General features: G+C 44.3%; 1 protein-coding gene across 3 annotated transcripts in view; it reads right to left on the reverse strand.

Annotated features, from left to right (window-relative positions):
- DHCR7 (7-dehydrocholesterol reductase) overlaps window positions 1-26212 on the reverse strand; it is a 36511-nt gene extending 10299 nt beyond the window's left edge. Inside the window, exons 1-8 of one of the 3 annotated variants that reach the window (XM_074955211.1) lie at window positions 26070-26209; window positions 11248-11348; window positions 9722-9944; window positions 7727-7817; window positions 6940-7153; window positions 6351-6555; window positions 3794-3925; window positions 354-1445 (exon numbers count right to left, since the gene is read on the reverse strand). In XM_074955211.1, the coding sequence (XP_074811312.1) occupies window positions 981-1445; window positions 3794-3925; window positions 6351-6555; window positions 6940-7153; window positions 7727-7817; window positions 9722-9944; window positions 11248-11342 (1425 nt within the window). In that variant the 5' untranslated portion in view covers window positions 11343-11348; window positions 26070-26209 and the 3' untranslated portion in view covers window positions 354-980. Of the gene's footprint in view, window positions 1-353; window positions 1446-3793; window positions 3926-6350; window positions 6556-6939; window positions 7154-7726; window positions 7818-9721; window positions 9945-11247; window positions 11349-26069 lie in introns of those variants that run through there. The other 2 variants (XM_074955212.1, XM_074955213.1) reach the window with 2 other exon arrangements.
- Between the last annotated feature and the right edge of the window lie 335 nt (window positions 26213-26547).

A 26547-nucleotide genomic window follows, 5' to 3' on the forward strand; every position in this document is an offset into this window, starting at 1 on the left:
ATTTTATGATGCCTTCAAGAACCTAGTTGACTAAGTCATGTATTTGTTTGTTTATTGTATGAGTTAACTGTTCATGTAAGTGGAGAACTTAGTATTTAATGTACATGCAACCACCACAGGTTTATCTGACAAGACATATACTTATTGGCTTGATCACTTTTGCTTGCATACTGTCTCTGTCTTTGCCTTTTCTAGGGCATATACTGGTTAGGGCAAGGACTGTATCCACTCTCTTTGAACAGCTCTATTCCATAGTGGGTGACATTGTTCATGCAGTAAGAAGTAGTCCAATGGAGGAGGGGATGCTCAGAAAGTCAGGGCGGGGGGGGGGGGGACATATCCATTGTTTTAAAAATGTATTTAATAGCATTCCCCCCCCCCTTTCATCCTGAAGCCTCCATTATCGTGTCCACTTACAGATATGATTTTGGTCACAAGTGATAAAGATTCAAGTCTTTCACCTGCAGTGGAAAAAAAAACTGTTTCCCATTATCAAATATATGTTTAGACACTAATTCACATTGCAAGCAAACTGTGCCAGACTAAAATGGGAACATCTGGGCTACACCTTCCACTGCTGCATATTGGTGTCTCTGTAGGCCTAGTTCCAGCGATGTCTGTCTATAACTGCTGAGGATCTTGCCCAATATTCCCCCCCCCCCCCGCACACACGCCTTCATCCTTTTCATGTAAAGATACACAGTGTGGGAAAGAACATTTCAGGAGCTAGATTATAACAAAAGTTCTTCAATCTTTAATTTCTGTCTTATTTGGAGACCCGGCCATTTTAGTGCTACAATGTTCTAAATAGCTACTGCGAACATGTTACATTAGAAGGTGAAGAGTTATTCTTCAAACCACGCTTTCTCCCCCACAAGATGTTTTACAGAAAACTGGAAACAGTTTTTGCTGGTGTCAAGCAGAGTGTGTGAACACCGCTGTCTTCCAAAAGGGATATGTTTTGTCTGGAACTCTCAGTCTTAAAATACTCCTGGTATTAGTCGGTAAGGAACTGCAGTAGTGTAGCGCTTCCACTCCTTGCCGTATTTGCTGGAGCAACGGTGTTCATCCCTGATGCAGCGGTGGGTCAGCAGAATGGTCATGTAAATGATGTAGAAATACGGCAGGATGTGCCCAAAGCCACAAGTCAAGCAGTACGCCAGGGAGCCCATCAGGTCACCTGTGTAGTTAAAATGTCGCGCCACTCCCCAGAATCCTGAAATCATCAGCTTGCTGTAGTATTTGGTCCCATCCAATGATGTGTAGGAGCATTCAATATATTCTGGCTTCTGACCCCAGATCTTACAGTGCCCATCTGTGCGACGGAAGAGATCTTTTTGGTGGTTGGTCATCCTGAAGATATAATAGCCAACCAGCCCCAAAAGCAGGATCCCAACTGCATTAGCTGTTGAGAGCTGTACAGGATGGTACACCAGATATAAACCCTGTGGAGTGAGGAAGAGCTAGAGGGTTCAGTGAATTTCTGTAAACAAATGTTTCCTCCAAGCTGAGTGGCACCCCCTTTGCCTGGAGGATGCTAGACTACTTCTCTAAGCAAATGGGGACCCAGGTAGAGGAGAGGATCAGTGAGAGCAGGGAAACTTGCAAGACCCCAGACCCACGCTACAAATGTATGGCCATCTCTCCAGGAAAAGCCACAAGTGGTTCTTAGAAAACCACCCATTTCTCTCACTGATGGCATTGTAGGTGGCTGTAGGAACAACTCATATGTACAGCATTAAAGGCTCAAGCAGCAAGCAGCCTGCCTGCTGTACTCTGCTATCATGGCATTCAGCTCAATCTTGGATGGTACCAGTGATCTTCACACCCCAGAAATAATAAGACACAGCAGGGCACTTATCCACTAAATCAGGGATGGGCAAACTACGGCCCATGAGCCATTTTAAGCCAGCCTGTGAACTCCTGCTGGTGGGGTCTAGGGCTTGCCCTGCTCCGATGCTCCAGCTGGGGCGCAGGGTCAGTGCCTGCTCCATGCAGCTCCCAGAAGCCACAGCATGGCCCCCCTCCAGCTCCTATGCCCTCCAATGGCCCGCTCCGGTGCTCCAATGGGAGCTGCAGGGGCGGTGCCTGCGGACGGGGCAGCACCCAGAGCCGCCTGGCTGCGCCTCCACATAGGAACCAGAAAAGGGACATGCTGCTGCTTCTGGGAGTCGCTTGAGGTAAGTGCCTCTCCCCATGCCCCAACCCCCTGCCCCAGCCCTGATTCCCCCTCCTGCCCTCAAAACCCTTCGGTCCCAGCCCAGAGCACCATCCTACACCCCAAACTCCTCATCCCCAGCCCAGAGCCCGTACACCCCAGCCGGAGCCCTCACCCCCCCACCCCACTCTCCTACCCCAGCCTGGAGCCCCCCCTGCACCCTGAACTCCTCATTTATGGCCCCGCCCTGGAGCCCGCACCCCTCAATCAAAGCCTCACCCCCTCCCGCACCCCAACCCCAATTTTGTGAGCATTCATGGCCCACCATACAATTTCTATTCCCAGATGTGGCCCTTGGGCCAAAAAGTTTGCCCACCCCTGCACTAAATCATCCCAATGTAGGGGTGTGACAGAATACACCCCTGTATCCACACCCTACACACTATTGTAATCACCTTTGTTCAAAGTGTGCCTTGTAAGGTACCATGTGAAAACTCATAATTTACTGGTCAGCACTGTCCTGTTAAAATATGTGTGGGAACATTGCATGTAAAGTTATAAGATTCCCCTGTGTGTTGTTGTTATTAACATGTTTCAAACCCCACAGCCCTGCCCAAGCAAAAGTTGGCAAACAGGTCTGTCGTAAACAAAGAAATGTGTGTGGCTTAATTTGCATTTAAGCAGTAAATAGAGTCCTCAAGCGGGAAGGGAAGACAAGGAAGTTCAAACAGGTGGGAAAAAAAGCAGGGAATATCCTTCCACACAGACTCTGGCTCCTGGGTCTCAGCTGGAAATGTTTTTCCAAGAGGGTGACAAATTATAAAAAGAAGGGACAAACATCCCAAGGCACCCCTCTCTCTCCCTCCGCTCATCATGGGCTCTGTGGGAGGGGTCCTGACCTAAAGAGTTTGGTCAGTAAGACTGCTGAAAGCATGTGGTGAGAAAACAAACTACATTAGATTTAAAGCAAAGTTAAGTAAGGCATCAGGAGGCATTTTATCTTAATTTTTCCTGTAAGAATTTCTGACTCTTATGCCTCATTATTTGTACTCAAAATCTCTCTTTCTCTCTGTAGTTAATTAACTTAATACACTTGTTTTATCTAATCCAGTGTGTTCAAAGTTGAAGTGTCTGGGAAATGCCATTTGGGGTAACAATTTGTGTGCATGCATATTATTCCCTTAAAGGAATAACAGGCTCAATATATCTGTACTGTCCAGTACAGGACATACATTTCTGGGGGAAGATCTGGGACTAGGAATGTGTTGGGGTTACCTTGTGGTAATTTTTAAGTCTGGTAAGACCCAAGTCATAGCTGGGAGTAAATTACATGCTGGAGGCTGTTTGTGAGCAGCAAGGCATTGTAAAGGGCACCCCAGGTTACCGGGCAGGGGTGACACAGCTACTCATTAATCTGGATTGTATCCTGTTGTGTCACAATACGTCTAACAAAGGAATGGTTGGAACCACTATTGTTAACTATCTATTACATTACTCAACTAAGTTTACTTAGAAGCCAATTATTTAGGATGCTAGTCATGCTGCTAGGGAAACACATTTTTAGGATTTCTATATTTACTTTTAACTTGTTCTGCTTCCATGAAAATGCTATTCTCAATACAATTGTATTTTTACCTGCAGAGTGTAGAGGTAAGGCAGCCAAACGCAGTCTCCCCAGCCCAGGTACCATCCAAAATGATCATGGCAGATATCAATAGTTTTCAAATACCAAGCTTCATTCCAGAAGAAGTCCAATACATAAATACCCTGGAAATAAATGTCTTATGCTTAGAACAATGCTCTGTTGCTATTAAAATATCTGTCGTAGTCACCCAGTCTCACTGTACTAGGATCAGGCTGCTGGTTTTATCTTGTGGCAACAGCCTGAGAACCTTTCTGCATTTTTACATTGGCAAAACAGAGTATTTTTTTTAAATATTACCACAATTGTACTAATGCGCACACGTATAATTTGAATTCAGTACTTTCAAGGTGACTGCTAAACCAATGCTAAAATTCCTAGCTTATTACTTATTAGGGCCAACCCATTCTAGACAGACAATAGTAACACTACAGCCCTGCTGTGGAATGGAATGTGGCAGGCAAACAAAACCAGCTTAAACCCACAGACACCCCTTAGGCATCTCACCATGCATCCGATGAAGTGAGCTGTAGTTCACGAAAGCTTATGCTCAAATAAATTGGTTAGTCTCTAAGGTGCCACAAGTACTCCTTTTCTTTTCACTGTACCTAGGTAATGTTGATCATCTGATCGTGAGATCCAGTGCTAATGTAATGTATACAAAGGCACAGTGGTGCACTTCAAGACACATATGAGTGTTAGTCTTTGACTTTGTTTGTGTTGTTTTAAGTTAGATCCTTAATCTATCTAGTTTGTCAGCTTTTGCCTGACAGAGATTTCAACATATCCTGGTCACAGCAGGACTGCCAGCAACCACAGCAGGAGATGGAGTGACTTCCTGGTCTTTAGCCCATCTCCTTATTCCCCGAAATGGACCAGAATAAACTGCTCGGGTCCAGTGGTCTTGATTCACAGGACCAACAGCTTTCAAAGCCTCAGGGCTTGTCTACACTACTGCTTAAGTCGATGTAAGTTATGTCACTCAGGGGTATGAATAAACCAGCCCCTCTGAGCGACGTATATCGGCTTAAAGCGATGTCCACACTAGCGCTATGTTGGAGGGAGACGCTCTCCCACCGACATAGCTTCTGACCCTCATTGAGGTGGAGTAATTATGTCAATGGGAGAGCGCTCTCCCGTCAGCATAGTGCGTCTTCACCAGACACGCTACGGCGGCACAGCTGCATTGGTGAAGCTGCGCCGATGTAGTGCGGTAGTGTAGACCAGCCCTTAGTCTCCTGGCCGTTCTCTTTTGCTACACGCTCATCTGCCCCCTCCTTTATTTTGGTCAACCTCATGCCTTTGTCGCTTCTCTGTTCCAGTTTCTGCCTACTCCTCTTCCAAACCCCTAGAAACATCTATTTTATCACTAGCTAGCTTACTCAAAAAGTCATGTGATGATCTTAGGCTCCCAAGCCATTCTAACATCTTTGGTGCCACATGGCTGAAAATGATAACAAGTTTTTTTTTAAATTGAAAAAGTTCTGTGCCTGCACAAGACTGCGATTCTAGCTGTTATCAGCCAATATCAGTCTTCATTCAATAAATCCAAATTATTAACCTTATTTACAAAAAAAAAAGTGCGCTTTTTTTGATTAAACAAAAAATACATTATAAATCTGGAAGTCTTGAGATTTTTTTTTTGGCTCCTAGATTATAAACAAAGCAGAGAATATTTTTTAAAAAATATGAGTTAATCATTTGGATACAAGGAGTCACGCCAAGAATCTATTTCCCCATGTTAAGTATCCTCACACCTTCTTGTCAACTGTCTAAATGGGCCATCTTGATTATCACTACAAAAGTTTTTTTTCTCCTGCTGATAATAGCTCATCTTAATTAGCCTCTTACTCCACTTTTTCATGTTCTCTGTATGTATATCTATGTCTATCTATCTATATTCTTACTATATGTTCCATTCTATGCATCCAGTGAAGTGGGCTGTAGCCCACGAAAGCTTATGCTCAAATATATTTGTTAGTCTCTAAGGTGCCACAAGTCCTCCTGTTCTTTTTAAAGGGATTTTGCAGTTCCACAGGTGTAAACATCTACATAGAAACATTTAACTAACAAATTTTTTTAGCAGCCACTGCCACTGTTTTAGGCTCCATGCTGGGAAGGTGCAGTGTCTCCACTGTCTCAGCATGGAGCCTAAAACAGTGGTTTTAGGGGGGAAAAGGGGTGAGGGAAGGGACATGTGGCCCCAATCTTGATCGTTTGAAGTCAAGTGGAATTCTGTCAGAGTCCAAAGGAAACAGTATCAGGCCTGTTTCTAGAATACAGACTGAAAGACAAATGTATTTCTTAGATTAAATAGGTCCCTGATCCTGCATCAAGCTCTGCAGATGTGGACATGGTTGTGCCACTGACTTCTGTGGGACTCTGCATGAGTGTAAAAGCCCATGCTAGCAGGTCCCGAAGCATGATCATGGCCAAGGTTATTCTATGTCAACAAGAAATAAATGTGCATTCAAATTTTATCATGAGAATTTAGTCTATTTTAATATCCATAATTTTCAACCAGGTTTAATTCCACCATTCCAGACTTACCTGTAGGACATTGACTAGGATCATTGAGTTGGTCACCTGACCATACAGTTCCTGTTGTTTGGCAGCGTAGGAGAGGTTAATTAGAGTCCAGGCTACAATACCAGGCCGGCCATTGAAGAATAGCTTGAAATCAAACCACTTCCCTATTCGAGGGTTAAATTCAATCCCCATCATATAGTCATAAAATAAATTGCCGGTGAATTTGCTAAAAAGGTATAAAAAAATTGTAAAGGTAATACATTCACATGCAACAGTAGCAAATTAAGTTTGAATATAGGTTTCAGTTAATTTTCCAATACATGAACTACTGTCATTTTGTGAACTGAAGGTGTGTTAATATATAAAACCAAGTAATTATTAAGATGATGCAAGTTGATCCGATGAAGGTAATATATTATAAAGGTAAGTTCTGACTCTAAGATCTTCCTAGTTTAGTTTTGATATTTCTTTTGACCAGTCATACCATTTTCTAGCCAGATTAAGATATTAGTCAAAAATGCATTTTTATCACTGTACTGAAGAAGATTCAATGTTCACATGTCAAAGTTCTCCATAACACTGTACTATATGAGTATTAACAGCAACATACCAGTCATTGGGGTTACTGGGGAAAAAGTAGCTTTTAATCATTGCAAATGTGGAAGCTGCGTATCCCAGAATATTAGCACACCATAGGAGAGGAATCCAGTTGTCAAAAATGATGGTGGGTGAGAACCAATGGAAGTAGTGAGCATTTGCAAACCAGAGAGCATGGGTAATGATCCAGGCTTGAAGTCCATTGATTTCATATTTATTTACTGTGCCTAAAGAGGAAGAGGTAAATTGTTCAACATTCTGTGATACTGCATGAATTAGGTATAAAGGGAACATGCCTTTTATTAGCTCTGGGCATAGCCCTATCCAGGAGTGCAAATCCATTGCCCATTATGAAAACGAGTCTTTCCATTGGCCTCTTTGCTCCTCCTGAAGCACTGAAAGATCTCCTTCTCCCAAACACTCAAGTCTTATTGTGGCTTCCATCCTTCAAACGAATGAAGACCTGATGACACTCTAGTGTAGTCATCAACATAGCTGCCTAGGCCTGCTCTTTACTTCAGAAAGGGGAAGGGGGGTGGGCAGGGAAACATGTTTCTTAACTGAAGTTAAATAGCTGAAGGTAAAATCCCAGCGAACAGAAGGAAGTGTGTAGTTTTCACACAACCTAATTCTCTAAAGTATATTATGGGAGTGTTTGTCTATATTTCCCACTTCTACAATAATCCAGATATATATTTGGAAGATTCAATTAACTATAGCAGGTAAGAGATCTAATGGAGGTACTGTCATTTAAAAGGAAATACACATTGTATGTGCTAAGGGAAAAAACAAAACCTTACCAGCAGGGGTCAGAGTGCCTTCTTGTACTCCTCCTACATATCCAGGTAGAAACTTGTGGCAGAAATCAGGAACTAATATATATAACATCACCTACATTGCAAAGAATGTAAGAATAATAAATAATTGGCAGGGCATAAAATATCGAATACCTATACACACACACACACACACACACACAAGCTGTGCATAAATATTAACTTGTAAAAGACCCCAACATTGAAAATGCAGATATGCAGACCCACCAAAAGGCCAATTCACTTTAAATGTCATAAACCAGAATTCCTTACAGAATTGAATTTTTGTATACAATTAAAACTATATCAAATTTATCCTAAATAATATCTTATAAAAGCTAATACAATAGAAATGTTTCCAGGAAATTAGAGGAAAAAATTGGAAGAATATTTTTAAATAAATATTTTCCTTCAGTATTTGCAATCATGTGTTAATGGATAAGAACCTGAAGTGATTAGGAGCTGACTATAAGCAAAGCTGAAACTAACCTACTTTCACTGAAGAAGATGAGAAAATAAAGTACAATAAAGAGAGAAAGAAAGAACTGTATACAACATTACAAGTATATTAGATGTAAAAGCACCTCAATTTTAGTAATCTAAACATAGCAATAGTCTACTACCACGACAGCCAAATCCTGAAATATTTACTTAGCCTTTACTTATACAGCTATAGAAACTACTGGGATTATGCCCAAGTGAGAACTCTGGGTAATGCACAAAATTGTGAAGCTTGATTTTTAACCTGTCTGTGACCCTTTAAGCTCACTTCACCTGGCCTGGTGGATAAAAATTGATTTTTTTGGAAAAAAAATAAAAATTGATTTTTTTATTTAAAATCAGATTTTTGGTTTTGTTATTTAAATGACAATAAGTTTTTCTTTTTTTAAAATAGACCTGTTAAAATAAAATCTGAACTTAATACAACATATGTTAGGGCCTAACCTTACTATACTGTAGTTGTAAATGTAAAACATGTTTTGATAAGAGAAGTTTATGTATCCAAAATATTTCAGGTTGTTTAAAAAAAAAAAGTAAAATGTATATGCTGTTTTGTGTGCTTCATTAAATTCCAGTTACCATCCTAATGCAGCTTGACACAAATCATAAGCAAAGAATGAATTGGCTAGTAAATAACCAATATATCATTCACCATTAGCTAACATAGTAAAAATGTACAATTAAGCTATATAATTGTTTCAGTAAATGTATGTTACAATGTACCGTCCTAAGTAGCAAAAAAGTGTACCAAATCTAATGAAAGGCTCTATTTAGTTGTAAATCAACGTTATAATGGTTTCATCAAAGAGAACGCACCTTTCTTTACAAGATAACTGAAGTACAAATGGAGAAGTTGATTAAAATCAATGCTTTAGACTGATTCCACTTGGTGATTTAAATCGCCTTGATTTAAATCCACCTGCCATCACCCAGTTATCTTGTGTAACCCCCATCAGAGCGCATTACGTTGCCTTGCAGTCATAACGCCTCAAGCTGTGATCTTGGCAGCTCTTGACAGAGGGGCTGAGTCTGAACTTGGATGAGATATTCTGTTTTTTTAAAAATTCACATTCTGCAGGAAGTGATGTTGGTGATTCACTTGATGTCATCCTTCCCCCTGAGTCAGTCAGTACTGACCCCAGTGTTCCACAGGGTGTGGAATGAGATTGGGGAGGAATGGTGCCCTATTATAGAAGGCTTCCATCACATGTGTGGCATAAGTGATATCCAAACTACAGTGAAACTACAGTGAGGGTGAAGCAAACCAATGTGCGTTACACTTTGCCAAGTGCTTAAGATCTATTTGGATGTCAGAAACTATATTCATTTAAGATTGTTAATTTACTTCTTATATCCTTTTCACATAATAGGGTTCACTAGAAAAGTAGTCATGAAAGGAGATAAGCAACACATACCTAGATCAAATATGTGGAGTAATTATCTGACTTTAGTCTGTAATACAGACACTGAAAGATTTACCTGGAAAGTGACCCAAAATATATAGATGTTAGCAGCTTTCCAGCTCAGGGAGGGTGTCTTGTTCCAGATGTCGGAGAGATGGGAATTCCCCATGAGCACATCAATGATGGGGTCCGTCAGAGAGCAATGGTACTGATCACACGACATTATAAAGTAATATACGATGAATGGAGAAAACGTAAGCAGGAAGAGGACGCTGGCCAAGGAAAACCAGTCTACTTCCCTGTAACAGAGACATGGGTTATCTTCTGAAGGGAATTTTGCATTGAAACAGTGGGTCTGTTCCCACTGAGTTTCAATTTTAGAGTTTGTCAGTTACACTAAAATGTACCGCTTTGTAAAGCATAAGTTCATTTGCACATTAGCAAAAGTATACAGCACAGAAACTACTATGGTAAAAACAGAAGTCTGAAGAGAGCAAGCAGGGAGAGGTTGTATATTTTGTGAAGTGCTCTCTAGGAAGTAGCTATTTGTTGCCTAGCCCAGGAGGTGAAGGCTAGGCTTGTGTTTAAGGCACTGGGCTGAAACATAGGAGACTCAGCTTCAAATTCCTGATTCTACCACAGACTCTCTGTGTGACCTTGGGCAAGTCATTTTTGTGTCTCTGTGCCCAGTTCACAACTTTCCATCCCAAAAAGGTGGTTTGAGGTCTAATTATTTAATCCACAATGGAACAGCTTTACTTGGAGAAACCTACATTAGCACATTCCGTAGCTCAGTGGTCAGAGCACTCACCGAGGATTTGAACGGGGTCACTCACTTCTCCCACTCTGGCAGAGGGGGTGGGATGGAAATTGAACATGGGGCTCCAACATCCCAAGGTGAGGGTGGGAACCACTAGGCTAAAAGTTATAAGGTGGGCACTATGACAGACTGACAATATCCTGAATGAATTTATTGAATTAAGTTAAACCTTACTGAATTAGGGTTAATACCTCCAGGGTACCTTGTTGGAGAAACACAAATGTTTATGTCCTATTGTGAGATTGTATGTAACTTCTTTAGCCAGAGCACAAGATTAATGCAGTCTTCAGGAGGGACGAGGAAGTTCAACAGTCTTTTCTGGAACAATGTTTGTGAAGCGGATTTCCTAGGAAGTACCTCAAAGTGAGGGGAATACAAATTCTCCCTTCCAAAACCAACTTTTTGAAGATACACCCTTGGGAGAGAGACCCACTGTATATTAAATTACCTGCTTCTGGAAACTCCAGATCAAAGACCCCTGATCTGGACAATACTTGTTATGAGTTTGCTTGTTCTGAGCTGAAGCTGTGATGAACTGGTAGGGTAACCCACAAAGACTCCCTTAGGGTGGGCGGGCCAAAGGATATAAACCATCTAATAACTCCCAATAGCAAGTCTGAAGTCGAGCTGTACTTCAGATATGTTGTGTTTAGATCATTCATACTGCAAGTCTAAATTGAAGGCTGGTGCAGCCTTTGTTTATTGAGGGGCCCTAATCTTTTGAATATTGGGGTAGTATCACATTTGGAGTCTGTTCAGTCAGAGTGACAAGCCTCTCTCACCAGGCTCTTCCCCATTGGCCTTGAGATGCTCCAGAACCATTTGGGATGTTCTTATGTTTCCTTTCTTCAGATTTTCCTTCAGGAAAGGCTGCCATTGGATCCTACATGAAAGAGGTTTACATTGTGTTATACCATCTGGTCCCCCCAACAATTAGTTTTGCATTATCCTTTATAAATTAAATTTTTGATAATCTTGAATTGTATCAGGCATCTGGACTCTGATTAAAAACAAACAAAAAAACCTTACCTTTTCCTGCATATAAGATTGTAACCTAAGATATTGTTGATGCCAAAGGGCCCTGTAAAACTTATTGCCCAATCCAAAATTTTTATTAACACTGTATAATACCTGGGAACATTGTTAAAGATGACCTGCAAAGGGAAAATTAGATTGGGATTGTACCTTAACTGCCCACCAGCTCTGACACACACACACACTTGGGTTTTTTTAGTGCCTTGCAGAGATTGCCTGAAAGGGTTCTGCCTCCCTCCACCCGTCCCAACTAAAGAGGTTTATGCTGCTTGCTTTTCTTTACCCTGATATCTAGTCTCTTTGTGAGTTCAACCACCATCTCCCCTCTAGGCTTTAAATCGAGTTGCTAGCCTTTGTTAAAAGCAGAGCAATGTCTTCACTGCTATTTTAACCTGAGTTAAAGAACACACTTTCTTTGCAGTATAGGCATAGCCTGAAGGGGTGAGATTGAGTCTTTATTTAAAACAAACAATCAAACAAATCACACCATCTCACAAGTATGTCAGATATTTGACAAAAGTTAAATAGTTGTTTGAGGTTTTATAGTCACACCTAATACAATGCCAGAGTTTCAAGCACTATGGCTGATCTACACCTAAAATTTAGGTTGTCCTAGCTACATCACTCAGGAGTTTGAAAAATTCACACCCATGAAAGATGTAATTAAACCAATCTATGCCCCAGCATAGACAGTGCTAGGTTGATGGAAGAATTTTCTGTTGACCTAGCTACTGCCTCCTGGAGAAGTAGATTTATTACAGTGATTACCCCTTCCATCACTGTAGTGTCTACACCACAGCACTACAGTGGCTCCATTGTAACATTTCTAGTGTAGCCAGACCCTAATGATCCTTTACCTTCTCAAGTGCTCAGGTCTCATTTCCTTTGTACTAGCAGAACGTTATAATAGCCCCCCAGTCAACCACAGAGTCATCCTTGGAAGACAATTGCATGTAGTAGTTACCCTTCCCCCCCACTTTCCCCAGCCTCAAAAAACAAGCTTTGAGACTTTTGGTCATCAAAAAGAGAAGCATACAAAGTGGATAAACCCAGTGTGTTTTCCTGTGCAAGTCACCTCTCATGTATTCAAACACCATTTTTCAAAGTAGTGGTGTTGTGTATTTGGTTGTTGTGGTAATAGCACATTGTTGTTTCTATGGCAACCGAGTTAGCTTATTAAGGGATAGCCCAGCCAGTTTTGGCTGGTTTGGTTAGTTCAGTGTGTGGAAAATAAATGGCTGCTTTCATGGCTCACAGCTCTCTGTGTGTCAAGTGATTTCTTCCTAAAACTGCTGCCCCCAAGGATACAACAAGTGGCACATACCCCTTGCCCAACTGAGAGTCCACCACTGGGACCTTGCTAGGAGCCAGTGGGCTACACCAGCTTTCCAGCCAACCTCCTCTTTAATAGAATCTCCTCACCTTCAGTGTCATCTCTGTTGGGGACACTGGGGCATGGCCACTAGGTAACTAGAGGGGATGGAAGACCATGAGTGTCGATGAAGCCCCCTCGCACTAGGCCCAAGTGTCCTTGGACCCCCCCCTCCCACCTGGAGGCACTCGCAGCAGCTCTGCGTACTAGGCCCAAGTGTCTTTGGCGCCCCCCGCCTGGAGGCACTCACAGCAGTTATGCTGAGGATCTGCAACAATATGTTGCAGAGTCAGACTGCCTGAAACTAAGCAAGGCCAAACAGGGCAGATATGGAAGAACAATGCTGAATAAAGCAGCTTTATGTATGGTTTAACAAATGATACAGAGAACAAGGGAACTAGCTGGGAACTGGATTGGCTGGCTATATGGATACTTAGGGCAGCTTGCTATTGGATAAGTATGCTGAAGAAAGGATGTATAAAAGCCTGTGTAACTTCCTGCTCTGGGTGCAGGATTTGAGATTCTATTCTCCCTGTACCTTTTTGCAGCTGCAAATAAACTTTTCTGCTTCTCCACCCCGTTGTGATTATTGGGTGTAGCACACCGGGTAGCGAACCAACCTCAGCTGTTGTTTAGCCTCTCGGCACTGGGTGCCGGCCACAGCTTTTGGCGTCCCTGGGTGGGAGACGAGGCTGCAATTTAGCCTTGCCCGGACCCCTCCTGGAGGTCGAGGATTGCGGTGAGAACCGACGCCCAGCGCGCACTGGTGAGTTCATCGGGGGCCTCAGAGGAGACGGGATTTGATCGACCCCGGAGGGCACAACGGTGCAATGCACTCATATAGTGGAGAAGCAGCTGTGGACGACGGTGAGGAACCGGTCCCTTGGACATAGGGGAGGAGCAGCTGCGGACGACGGTGAGGAACCGGTCCCTTGGATAAGGTAGGAACCTTTTGAAATCCGGATTGAATGCTCTGTTGGAACCTGGGGAAGCCCAGAGTTACCCTGTAGGTATGGGACAGGGACAGAGCTCGGGGGTTAGGGAATGGTGTATGCCCCTAGAATGCATTCTAGCAAACTGGAAGGTATTTGGTGTGGATCCGATGACTAAGAGCCAATTAAAACGATTCTGTACAGTTGATTGGCCTCAATATCAACTAGAGGACCAGGAGTAGTGGGCACCAGGAGGGTCAATTAATTACAACACGATCCTTCAGTTACTCCTGTTCTGTCAGAGAACAAGGAAATGGAAAGAACATATGTATGCGCATTTGTTTCTGACTTTATGTACTCGACCAGATATTTTACAGCACTGTAATCTGACTCCGACTGGTTCGGTAGCAGCTAATGTTAGTCCCCAGACTCCCACCCCCACTGTAATGGCAGAGCCGGTGTCCCCTTCAGCCCCTACACCCACACCTTGTAAGTCCCCAATGGTTGGCCTGTACCCCTTAATCACCGAAACTAAAGTCGCCCGGTCTGGATCGGACAGGCGTCCGGCCACGACTATGCAGATTTATACTCATGTGCCCTTTAATCCTGTGGATTTGGATGCTTTCAAAGCACAGGCAGGAGAGTTTTCCACCAACCCAAGCAGGTTTATATCAGTCTTTGAGGGGTGCCTCAGTAGTCACAAGCCGGACTGGGATGATTGTAACATCCTCCTGCGAACCCTATTGTCTGAGGTTGAAAGACAACAGGTTGTGTCCAAGGCAAGGGAGGAGGCCCAGAAACGGTACGACCGGGATCATATTAATGTCCCTGACCCAGATGCACAAGTCCCCCGAGCAGACCCTAGGTGGAATCCAAATGATCATGGGGATATGACCCGCCTTACCTCCTATAAGGAGTTGCTTTTGCATGGACTTTGTCACTCGGCTGTCCGACATAATAATTGGGCAAAGCCATATGAAGTAATGCAGGATTTAAAAGAAAGCCCAGGGGCCTTTCTACAGTGTATTCGGGACACAATTCGACAGAACACTAATGCAGACCCTGATGATCGGACAACTGAGTCAATTATTAAGGGAATTTTTACAAGCAGAGCAGCCCCTGATACTAAGAGAAAGTTACAAAAAAAGGAGGATTTAATGGGCATGACCATGGCACAAATCTTAGAGACTGCAAACCGAGCTTATAGTCTGAGAGAGACAGAGAAGGAGAGAAAGCAAGTGAGACTGATGGTAACAGCGGTACAGGCCGGCACTAAGAGAAGTGGCCGGGGAGGAAGGGGCCGTGGACACGAACGTCCGGGCACGCAGGAGAGACGACTGGGTCGCAACCAGTGTGCCTTGTGTCGACAAGAGGGACACTGGAAAAACGAGTGCCCAAAGAGGAAAGAAAAGGGAGGTGCCTCTATGATGGCGATGGCGGAGCAGGAATAGGGGTGTCAGGGGAGACGGACCACCCTACCCCCGGAACCCCGAGTAAAGATGCGGGTGGGAAGCTCAGAAATAGATTTTTTAGTGGACTCTGGAACGGCATGAACTGCTGTAAATCGACCCCTTCAGTTGCCAGTAGCAGATTCCCTTACTGTGGTAGGAGCCACAGGCAAAGACACCAAGTGCCCAGTGTATGCCCCAGCGGAATGCGCTTTGGGAAACAGAACTATATCCCACAAGCTGGTATACCTCCCTGAGTGTCCAACACCTCTGCTGGGATGGGATCTGCTTTGTCGCCTCGGTGCCACCCTGCATTTTACTGAGGATGAAATAACCCTTACCTTACCCCTGAGAATGCATGGATCATGACCCTTGCAGTTGAGCCCTCAGCCACGCAAGCCCCAGAATGGAGCCCGTGGGAAGACCAGGTGTACACCCTCGTGTGGGCATCAGGGATTCCAGGAAAGGCCACCCACCAGACCCCCATTACTATTCAGCTCATACCAGGGAAAGGCCCAGTGCAAGTAAAACAGTATTCAATCAAGAGGGAAGCCAGAGAAGGTTTACAGGAAACTATAGATCGATTCCTAATGTATGGTATTCTCCGGGAATGTCAGTCAGCCTGGAACACTCCCATTCTACCCGTACAGAAGCCTAACGGCTGGTACAGGACCTAAGGGCAGTCAATGAACGGGTTAAGACTTTGCACCCTCTTGTCCCTAACCCGTATACCTTATTGGCTTCTATAGGGGGACAGTATACCCATTTTTCAGTCGTCGATCTGAAAGATGCTTTCTTTACCATCCCAGTTGCCACCCCATCACAGGAGATTTTCTCCTTCGAGTGGGAGGACCGCAAAAGGGTTAAAAAGCAACTTTGCTGGACAGTGTTGGCCCAGGGATTTAAAAACTCCCCCACCCTCTTTGGCCAGGGACCTAGAGGAGTGAGATAATGAGGAGGCCCTCCTTCTGCAGTATGTAGATGATTTGTTAATTGCCACTGTGGGCCAAACCCCCTGCCTTAAAGCCACCGTGAGCCTCCTGAATTTTATTGGACTCTGGGGATATCGGGTAGCACGGAGTAAGGCTCAAATCGCCCTCCCAGAGGTACGGTACCTCGGGTTTCACATACGGCAAGGAGAGCGTCAGCTTTCAAGCGAAAGAAAGGAAGCTATCTGTCAAGTTCCTACCCCAAGTAATCGTAAGCGGCTCAGGGCATTTCTGGGTATGGCAGGCTTTTGCAGGATATGGATCCCAGAGTTTGGACTGTGGGCTAAACTCCTGTACGACTGTGTAAAAGGAGCAGATCATGACCCCTTCTATTGGACCCCAGAGGCTGACAGGGCATTTAAAATCCTGAAAAGAAAATTGATGGAAGCCCCGGCTCTGTGCCTGCCGGATCTCTCTAAGCCGTTTCAGTTGTATGTACATGAACGAAAGTGGGTGGCCCTAGGAGTGCTCACACAGCTTCTTAGGAGCATGGAGACGTCCCGTGGCTTATTTTTCTAAGCAACTGGATCAGGTTGCAAAGGGTTGGCTGGCATGTTTACGGGCGGTCGCAGCTACTGCCCTAGTGCTTGAGGAAGCCGAGAAGCTAACATTGGGAGGGGTTATGCAAATCTATACTCCCCATATGGTCCGAGCCTTATTGGATGCAAAGGGAGGGCTTTGGCTCACCCAGGCTCCGATTGCTCGGTATCAGGCTAAGCTGTTAGAGAACTCTGAAGTCACCTTACAGTCTTGCCCCTCCCTTAACCCAGCCACCCTCTTACCAGAAACAGAGGAACAGAAACATGACTGTTTAGAGATCATAGATGTCCAGTACTCCAGCCGTCCGGATTTAAAGGATGTACTCCTCCCAAATGCAGATTATGAGTGGTACACTGATGGTAGCAGTACTGTAATAGATGGGCAAAGGAGGGCAGGTTATGCTGTTGTGACCCTCCATGACACTGTGGAAGGTGAAGGTTTGCCTGCTGGGACCTCTGCCCAGCTTGCCGAACTAATAGCCCTGACCTGTGCACTTGAACTGTCAAAAGGAAAGCGGGTCAACATTTTTACTGATTCAAAGTATGCTTTTGGTGTGCTACATGCTCATGCTGGCCTATGGAAGCAAAGGGGAATGCTGACAGCCCAAGGCTCCCCAGTCATGTACGGGCCCCAAATCCTCCAGCTCCTAGAAGCCGTACAACTTCCCTCGGAGATGGCGGTGGTACACTGTAAAGCCCATCAACGGGAAGATCAAGACGTGGCCAGAGGTAACGCCCGGGCAGATAGAGAGGCTAAGCATGCTGTCATCCTGCCATCCCCTCAGACTGAAAACATCCATATGCACGCCCTTATCCCATCAGTAGGGGAGCTTCCAACCCCTCAGTACTCTGGGGAGGAGAGACAGCTAACTGACAAACTTGGTCTCCGGGAAAAGGAGGGATGGCTCCATTCCCCGGAAGGGAAGGTCCTCTTACCAAAGGGCCTGATCCGGCCAGTGCTGCAGAAACTACATCAAACCACTCATGCTGGCAGGGAAGCACTTATCCAGCTAATGGGAAAATACTTTATCACTTCCGGACTCCGACCCCTGGCTGCCCAGGTACAAGCGGACTGCTTAGTCTGCCAAAAGAATAACCCCCGACCGGGACATCCTGTGCCACCAGCTGCCCTAGAACCCACTCTGGGCCCTGGACAAGTGTGGCAAATAGACTTTACTGAGTTTCCCCGGACCCAAGGGTTCAAATATCTCCTTGTCATAGTGGATCGGTTCAGCGGATGGCCAGAAGCCTTCCTATGCCGTAATTGCACTGCCAGAACAGTGGCCCTCAAGTTTGTTAAGGAGATCATTCCTCGCTTTGGACTCCCCCTGTGGATGGAATCTGACAACGGGACACACTTCACGTCAAAAATCATTCAAAGCATCTCACATGCCTTACAGATCCCCTGGAAACTCCATACGCCCTGGAGACCGCAAGCCAGTGGGGTAGCATACCAATCAGACCCTTAAACGGCATCTCTCAAAAGTGTGCCAAGAAGCCTCACTGCGATGGCCTGATGCTTTGCCCCTCGTCCTACTTCATATCCGCGTTCTCCCTAAGGGTAGATTAGGGCTTAGTCCCTTTGAAATTATGTTTGGAAGGGCATGGCCTATGAATGGCACCCCGGTTCTGTCAGGGGAATGGAAGCTGGGTAATGGTTTTTTCTCACAGTATATGTGTTCCCTGTCTGCTGTTCTCTTGTCTCTTCACAGGTATACCAAGGATTCCCAGCCTCTCCCCTTGGACTCTCCCGTCCACTCCTTACAGCCCGGTGACTCCGTGCTTGTTCGTATCTGGAAAGACGAGCCTCTCCAGGAAAAGTGGAAAGGACCCTATACTGTCCTGCTGATCTCCCATACAGCAGCAAAGATCGAGGGACACAAGAACTGGATTAATTACTCTCGTCTGAAGGCAGTACCCGCCCCCTCATCAGCAGAACAGTGGACCGTCCAACCTGCTGACTCCTCATCTAGTGATGATCTCGGGCTAAAGTTACTGTTTAAAAGACACAAATAGTGAGCACCTTAACGCTAAAATGGGCCCACCCAGGTACTGGAGACCCTGGGTTGGGAAGACTCTGGTGATAATTAATTGGGTAACATTGTTATTCTCTGTATTGGTATTTCCAAACTGTGCATATCGGGAGCATAACTCCTTTGTTTCGCTTGCGCACCACGTTGCTACTTTAACAAACCAGACTGATTGCTGGGTATGTGCTCCAACTCCACTGTCCCCCAAAACGGGAATGCCCCTTGACATGCTGCCCTTGACCCTAGCAGAATTAGCCGCCACCAAAGAGCAGGAAAGAACAGACTCGCCGTTCTGAAATAAGACCTCTTTACAGCAAGCCACCTATCAGGACCAGGAGTATTCAGTTGCAGTACTCACTGAGGGAGTGTTATGTTTTACCCGAAACCAATCTGATCACTATGGGCGTCCTGTGGGAAAAAGCTCCTGTGTTATTACACAGTGGGCTGATGGGTATTGGATAAAGACCAACAGGGGAGGCCAACAGTGTGGGTATAATGGTTCCTCCCCTTTTAGGGAAACTCTTACAAATAATCTTACCACAAAAGAAAGGTTTGGAAATATAACTTGCCGTCCAGTTAATATCTCCAATGTAGCAAGCCAATGGTGGGTTTGTAGTGGTCCCTATGGCGAGTGTAATTTGAACGGCACAATTAGAAACGCCCCCACTTGTACCCAATCAAGAGGATGGGATGCCCCCTTAGGGGCATATGAACTGTTTGAAAAAGCAGCCAAAGCAGCTTTAAATATCCCAGGAATCCCCTTAAGAAACAGTCCTTACTGGACCCTACAGGGTCACTATTTTGTATGTGGCCGAAAGGCTTACAAGGTGCTGCCAGCCAACTGGACAGGTAGCTGTAATATAGCTCATGGAGTTCCTCATCTGTCAATAACCGCCACACTGCCCAAAGGAAAGATTAGAAATGCCCGAGACACCTCTGTTGAGTCACGAGAAAAGACCCTGCGGCGACTGACTACGGCATTGGAGGGCAATATGAAGAATTCCCTCACAACCGAGAAGCTTGTAGGGTGCTCTGTACTGGGAATAGCGCCACTGTTTACCGGGGCAGCCATGGCATGCATAGACCGCTATACTGTAAGGCTGCAAATGGTACTTGAGAAAGTGGCCTTAGAGTTAGAGGACTCGGTTAGTGATTTAGGATCAGCAGTAAAAACATTAAATAAAGAGGAACAGCAGCTCAGGACGTTTTCCCTCCAAAACAGGCTGGCTTTGGACTATCTCTTGGCATCCCAAGGGGGGGTTTGTGCCCTCGTCGGGCCCCGATGTTGTGTATATGTAAATGATAGCAGTTATGAGATCTATGAAAAGGTGATACAGGCTGAGGCCCATGCCCGAGCCAGAGCACAGGTTGCCTATACTGCCCCAGAGAGCGATTGTAAGTAATGTCCTCCTCCCCGAAACTGGTTAATTGCTTCTAAATTGCAAACCTTGTTTTCAGGCTGGGGTTTGTCGTCTTGGCTTGGTGGTTTATTTAGTCTGTTATTGAAACTTCTCTTTCCTGTATTGCTTGTATTACTGGTATTATGCTGTGCAGTATCATGTGTTAGGGCCCTTTTGCAAAAGTTAATAAGTCATTCTCTTCAGGGCTATCACAAAGTACTTATGCAAAGTCCTATTGTAAAGAAATAAGTAGCCCAAGTGAGAAAACTCAAAGCCAAGGTTGTTGAGTGTTCTCAAAGGAGGGAGTTGTTGGGGACACTGGGGCATAGCCACTAGGTAACTCGAGGGGATGGAAGACCATGAGTGTCGATGAAGCCCCCTTGCACTAGGCCCAAGTGTCCTTAGCCCCCCCCGTTCCCCCCGCCTGGAGGCACTCGCAGCAGCTCTGCATACTAGGCCCAAGTGTCCTTGGCCCCTCCGCCTGGAGGCACTCGCAGCAGTTATGCTGAGGATCTGCAACATGTTGCAGAGTCAGACTGCCTGAAACTAAGCAAGGCCAAACAGGGCAGATACGGAAGAACAATGCTGAATAAAGCAACTTTATGTATGGTTTAACAAATGATACAGAGAACAAGGGAACTAGCTGGGAACCGGATTGGCTGGCTATATGGATACTTAGGGCAGCTTGCTATTGGATAAGTATGCTGGGAAAAAGGATGTATAAAAGCCTGTGTAACTTCCTGCTCTGGGTGCAGGATTTGAGATTCTATTCTCCCTGTACCTTTTTGCAGCTGCAAATAAACTTTTCTGCTTCTCCACCCCGTTGTGATTATTGGGTGTAGCACACCGGGTAGCGAACGAACTCCAGCCGTTGTTTAGCCTCTTGGCACTGGGTGCCGGCAACAATCTCTATTCATTCAGAAACACAGAAAAGGTCCCAACTAATCAAGATGTAATCTATTACCAAGCAGAATTAAAAACAAGACAAACAAACCAAAATCACATTTACTTCTCCAGAGTATCAGCCTGGACAGCACCATCTCCCTCTCCACACATGCCCACCTTGCAACACAAGGGGGAAAAAAAAACAATCTTATTAGCAAAAAGAAAAGGAGTACTTGTGGCACCTTAGAGACTAACCAATTTATTTGAGCATAAGCTTTCGTGAGCTACAACATCCGATGAAGTGAGCTGTAGCTCACGAAAGCTTATGCTCAAGTAAATTGGTTAGTCTCTAAGGTGCCAAAAGTACTCCTTTTCTTTTTGCGAATACAGACTAACACGGCTGTTATTCTGAATCTCATTAGGACTCCTGTTAGCACTAGCTAATTGTAGATGTGCCACAAGGTGCTTCTTCAGCTACCCCAGTGAGCAGCGCTGCTTAGCCTGTTTTCGTGGTCTCTCAGGCTGTTTCCTTTCCAGCACCCATGTATTTAACCTTCAGTTTCAACACATAACAAAGGATATGAAAAGTATACAGTTAGAGGAGACTTCCACACAGCTTCCCTCTTCTCCCCAGCTCACCTTCTGAACTCTCCAATGGCTATTAGCCAGGATGAGTAAGGAATGGTGTCCCTAGCCTCTGTTTGTCAGAGGGTGGAGAGAGATGGCAGGAGAGAGATCACTTGATCATTACCTGTTAGGTTCACTCCCTCTGGGGCACCTGGCATTGGCCACTGTCAGCAGACACGGTACTGGCCTGGGTGGACCTTTGGTCTGACCCAGTGTGGCCATTCTTATGTGACCAGATGTCCCGATGTTATAGGGACAGTCTTGATATTCGGGGCTTTTTCTCATATAGGCACCTGTCCTGATGCTATCTGGTCACCCTAACTCTCCATGACTTTCTCTCCCCCAAATATGTATCTGCCCTGTTACTGAGTGAACTGTCTTGTTATTAGCCTAGCAATTACCACCCAGTAATGTCCTCCTCCCCGAAACTGGTTAATTGCTTCTAAATAAGCCTGCAGGCTTCTCTGTGCTGCAGAAATGTCAGTGACCAGGTTGCTACTACAGCTAGCACTGTCACAAGATGTCAGTTCATAAATACCTTTGTCCGGAGGAGTTAGCTGTCTGGGTGGTGCTTACCTAAACTTTCTTCTATATATATAAAGGGGTAATTATTGATTTAACACTCCCAATGGGCCCCATACTCCTTACTTACACCTTCATCAGCAAAACTGCAATTTCCCACAACTTTGAAAATTTAAATAGATAAAAATATAAAAATGCTTTAAAACACACACCTATATTAACCATTTAAATCATAAAACAATTAAAATCTAATTCTGCCAAGCCTACTTACACTGGAATAAGTGTCTACATGGGTGGGGTTTACAGATATAACAATATGGGTTTAAATTCACTTTCCCATGTAAACAAGTCCCACATTTTCAACCAAACTCTGGTAATAAAAACAAACAAAACAAAACAAAAACAAACAAACACTCACTCGACAGGCAGCCAGCCACGCTAATAATGAGTTAGGAAATCTCTCCTGCTCCAGAAACTGTCCAACACACAGTTTACCTAACTAGTTCCAAGGCTGCAAAGGTAATTAATCAAGTTAATATTGCACAAAAAACTGCTAATTGTTCTTGATTATGACTCTCCTTTGTGCTGGAATCTTCATTCTCATCTTAAATGCTTCTTAGCTATTTAAATTCCTTCATCTAGGGACTTCCTGAAACTCTCTCTCTGAACTTCAGTGCGTCCTGAACATTGTGAACATGCTACTTCTCTGACCCATCCTTCAGCATCTTAACCAGAGATGGGTCTGAAGTAAAACTCACAATCCAGAAACCACAGTCGGGGAGGAATTCATGGAAAATTTCATTTCACTTTCATTTGGATCTAAACTTATGGGATCAAGCCCACCTATAATCTTTGAGGTTTCCTATCAGGTATCCCGATCCACTTGGTTTTGGTGTTTAAAGTTTCTGCATAGGCCTCTTTCTATCCACTTTCCCATCCAGAAAAGGGGTACTTGTGGCACCTTAGAGACTAACAAATTTATTTGAACATAAGCTTTCATGAGCTACAGCTCATTTCATCGGATGAATGCATCCGATGAAGTGAGCTGTAGCTCACCAAAGCTTATGCTCAAATAAATTTGTTAGTCTCTAAGGTGCCACAAGTACTCCTTTTCTTTTTGCGAATACAGACTAACATGGCTGCTACTCTGAAACCTTTCCCATCCAGGTCTCTGTGTAGTACCTGTGTGTGTGTTGGGGGGCAGACTTTTAAAATTATGCAACCTTATCTATTGCAAACTCTGCTCTAGTGGATACTTCCCCTCAGAAAACCTTTTAAATCTTAGTTCCTTTTAGTGCTGTTTCCTCTGTGACCACTTCTTACATCCAATCAAGCTCTTAAAAGGAGGTGTGACTAGAATGGCTACTGGCTCATTGTTCCCCTTTGGAAAGACAGCAGCAGCTTTTATAGATGTGATGATATTAAGGGCATGGCTACACCTGCAGATGTAGAGCGCTGTGAGTTAAACCCGCCCTTGTAGAACGCAGTAGGGAAAACGCTGCAGTCTGTCCACACTGACAGCTGCAAGCGCACTGACGTGGCCACATTTGCGGCACTTGCAGTAGCATTGGGAGCGGTGCATTATGGGCAGCTATCCCACAAAGCACCTCTTCCCATTCTGGCGCTGTGGCTTGTGGGAAGGGGCGGGGAGTGTGGGGCATTCTGGGTCCTGTCCCAACGCCCCGTGATGCATTGTTTTGCATCCCAGCATTCCCTTTGCTTCCGTCCACGTTTGGTGCCATCTTTCAACGTTTTTTGTACTGCACGCTCTGTCTTCCCTTCCAGTCTGCGGGAATGGAGCCCGAACTGCTGAGGAGTATGCTGACGAGTCTCGCCAACGCATCACATTTGGCAATCGAGTTATTCCTTACGATCCAAAGTGACAGTGAGGGCTCCGATGATATCGACTCAAGTAACACATATGACAGGAAGGGATTTTTCAAAATTCACAGAGAATGTAAAGGGCGGATCTGACGACTGGTCACCTGAGGGCAGGGCAGTAGAGTTCAAAGTGATGACCAGAGTGGCTAGCACAGGCATTGTGGGACACTTCTGGAGGCCGATCAGAGCGCACAATAGGACCGGGCGTCCACACTGGCGCCGCAGCGCTCCAGCCGGGGCGCAGCGAACGTTATTCCGTTATTTGCTGAGGTGGAGTACCAGCAACGCTGTAGCCGCAGAGTCAGAGTGCTCTACGTGCCTTGCCAGTGTGGACGGAGAGTGAGCTAGTGTGCCTGGGGCTCCTTCATTGCGCTGTAACTCGCAAATGTAGCCAAGGCCTAAGTTTTGTCAGTCAGAGCTGGGCTACAGTGATCATATTCCTATGTTCAGAATTCTGAAAATATTTTTCATCTTTATAAAGAATTACTCTATTTATTATATAAGCACAAACTGTGATTTTGTATTAGGAGAATTGCACAAAGATCGTAGAGTAAAAAATATGTAAGTCATTTTAAATATTGATAGTTAATGTGGTTTCCATTGTGGTTCAGGATTGTAAGTTTGCTTCAGGCCCATCTCATCAGAGTGCTTTATAAAAGACGTACAGCACCACTGAAATGCAACCACCTCTGGAATAGCCGGAAGCCTTCAACAACGGGCAAAAAAAAAAAAATGCTGCAAAACTGAGAGGGGGGAGAAATTTTGACAAAGGACATTTGCATGAAGTGTGATGGGATCTTTAATTCACAAAAATGAGACAGGACCTTAGTTATTTATTGATTTTGTTTTTAAATGAACCCTGACTCACATCAGCTCTCCTATAGAATAGTATGAACTATTTTGCATGTTGAAAGAAAATAGCAGCTGTATGCAAGAGACTCATTCAATAAAGATTAATGGATCATGGATGTTTAACTAAAAACCATGATTAGCGAAACCATTGTTACTTGCCACCAGTCTTGTATGTATTAAGCAGAGGAATTGTTTAGCATGTCATACAACAACCCTCCCTCCCCCCAAAAAAACCCTTACATAAAGCTTGTCTGTTTATTACACAACAGTTTAATCTTCCCGTTTCTTTCACTCTGTCTTGCTAAATGCTATTTTCCCTTCCCTCCTAAGGACCAATATGGCTTCGAACATAATATTTAACAACAAAAACCATACAGTGTATGTGCAGATAAGTCTTTAACAGATCAAGAATCAAATAGTTCCTGCAAGCATGAAGCTTGTTTTACATAGTGATCAGTTTGTATATACATTTAAAACAGAAGTTGCATAAACATATGTTCTTCCAATTTCCCTGTAGAAATCTAAGACCAGGTAGCACATCTTTTCCAACACCAGTTGGGTAAGAAAGGTCTCTTATTCCCTTGCTGTATTGCTCAAATTGCTTTATTTAACTCTGCAAACAGAATATCTGCTTTACAAAAAAAAAAGCTGTAATTCTCTATCAGAATTGGAAGATGTTGTTAAAAGGCAAGGCAGAGAAAGGAGGCTGCAAAAACAGCCTCACAATATGGAGCAGACTGCCACCAATTCAGAAATAAACAGCAATGCAAAATGGTCACATTATAAAGGACCACAGCTACCCCATTTCTAGCGCAGGTCAGAAAACTGGATCTAAGACAGAAATTGAGGAAATCACAACAAAAATCGTTTTTTAGTGGTCAAATTTTCATTTTTGTCCATGTTTTCTAACCATATTCTATCCATTATCGTTATGAACCTCTTGTAATACATTCTGCAACACGTATATGCATACTGTTGCTTAAGACAGGATTTATACAACTGATTATCAGATTTACTTATTGACTCTGATCTGTTTCAAATATATGCTTCTATTCCAATTAGAAACCCGATTATAATATAAATACTCCTTACCCCCTTCTTTGCTTGTGGTTCCACCCAGCTGAACTCTTAAAAGTACCAACAAAACAGGCTATTTCAGGCTGCTTAAAGTTCTTTTTAGGCTTTGCCACTCCCTCAGGAGTTACATATTAAAGCTAGTGTCCAATCACCTGCATGTTCTCTCAAACATCACATGGTGCTACACAGCTGGATTGGTGCAACTGTTTCAAACCACCAGCGAGCTCATGAAATAACCATGACAACCACCACCCTATGAATATTTTACAGAAAAAAATCTAGACAGACAGGGATGCTGGAACAATTTGTATAGCAGGGGGATGGGGGGGACGGCTGAGAGGCATTGAACCAAACTGTAAACCCTATCCCAGCAGCACCCTCAGCACTCCGGGTTCCAGCACGTATGTAGATAGATAAAAAATGAACTATTTATCTTTTAATCTGAGCACTCTATCACTTGCAGTCTTAAGGTTAGTTCGAAGTAGTGCATTTG

The sequence above is a fragment of the Natator depressus genome, chromosome 6, assembly GCF_965152275.1.
Source record: "Natator depressus isolate rNatDep1 chromosome 6, rNatDep2.hap1, whole genome shotgun sequence".
Taxonomy (NCBI): domain Eukaryota; kingdom Metazoa; phylum Chordata; order Testudines; family Cheloniidae; genus Natator; species Natator depressus.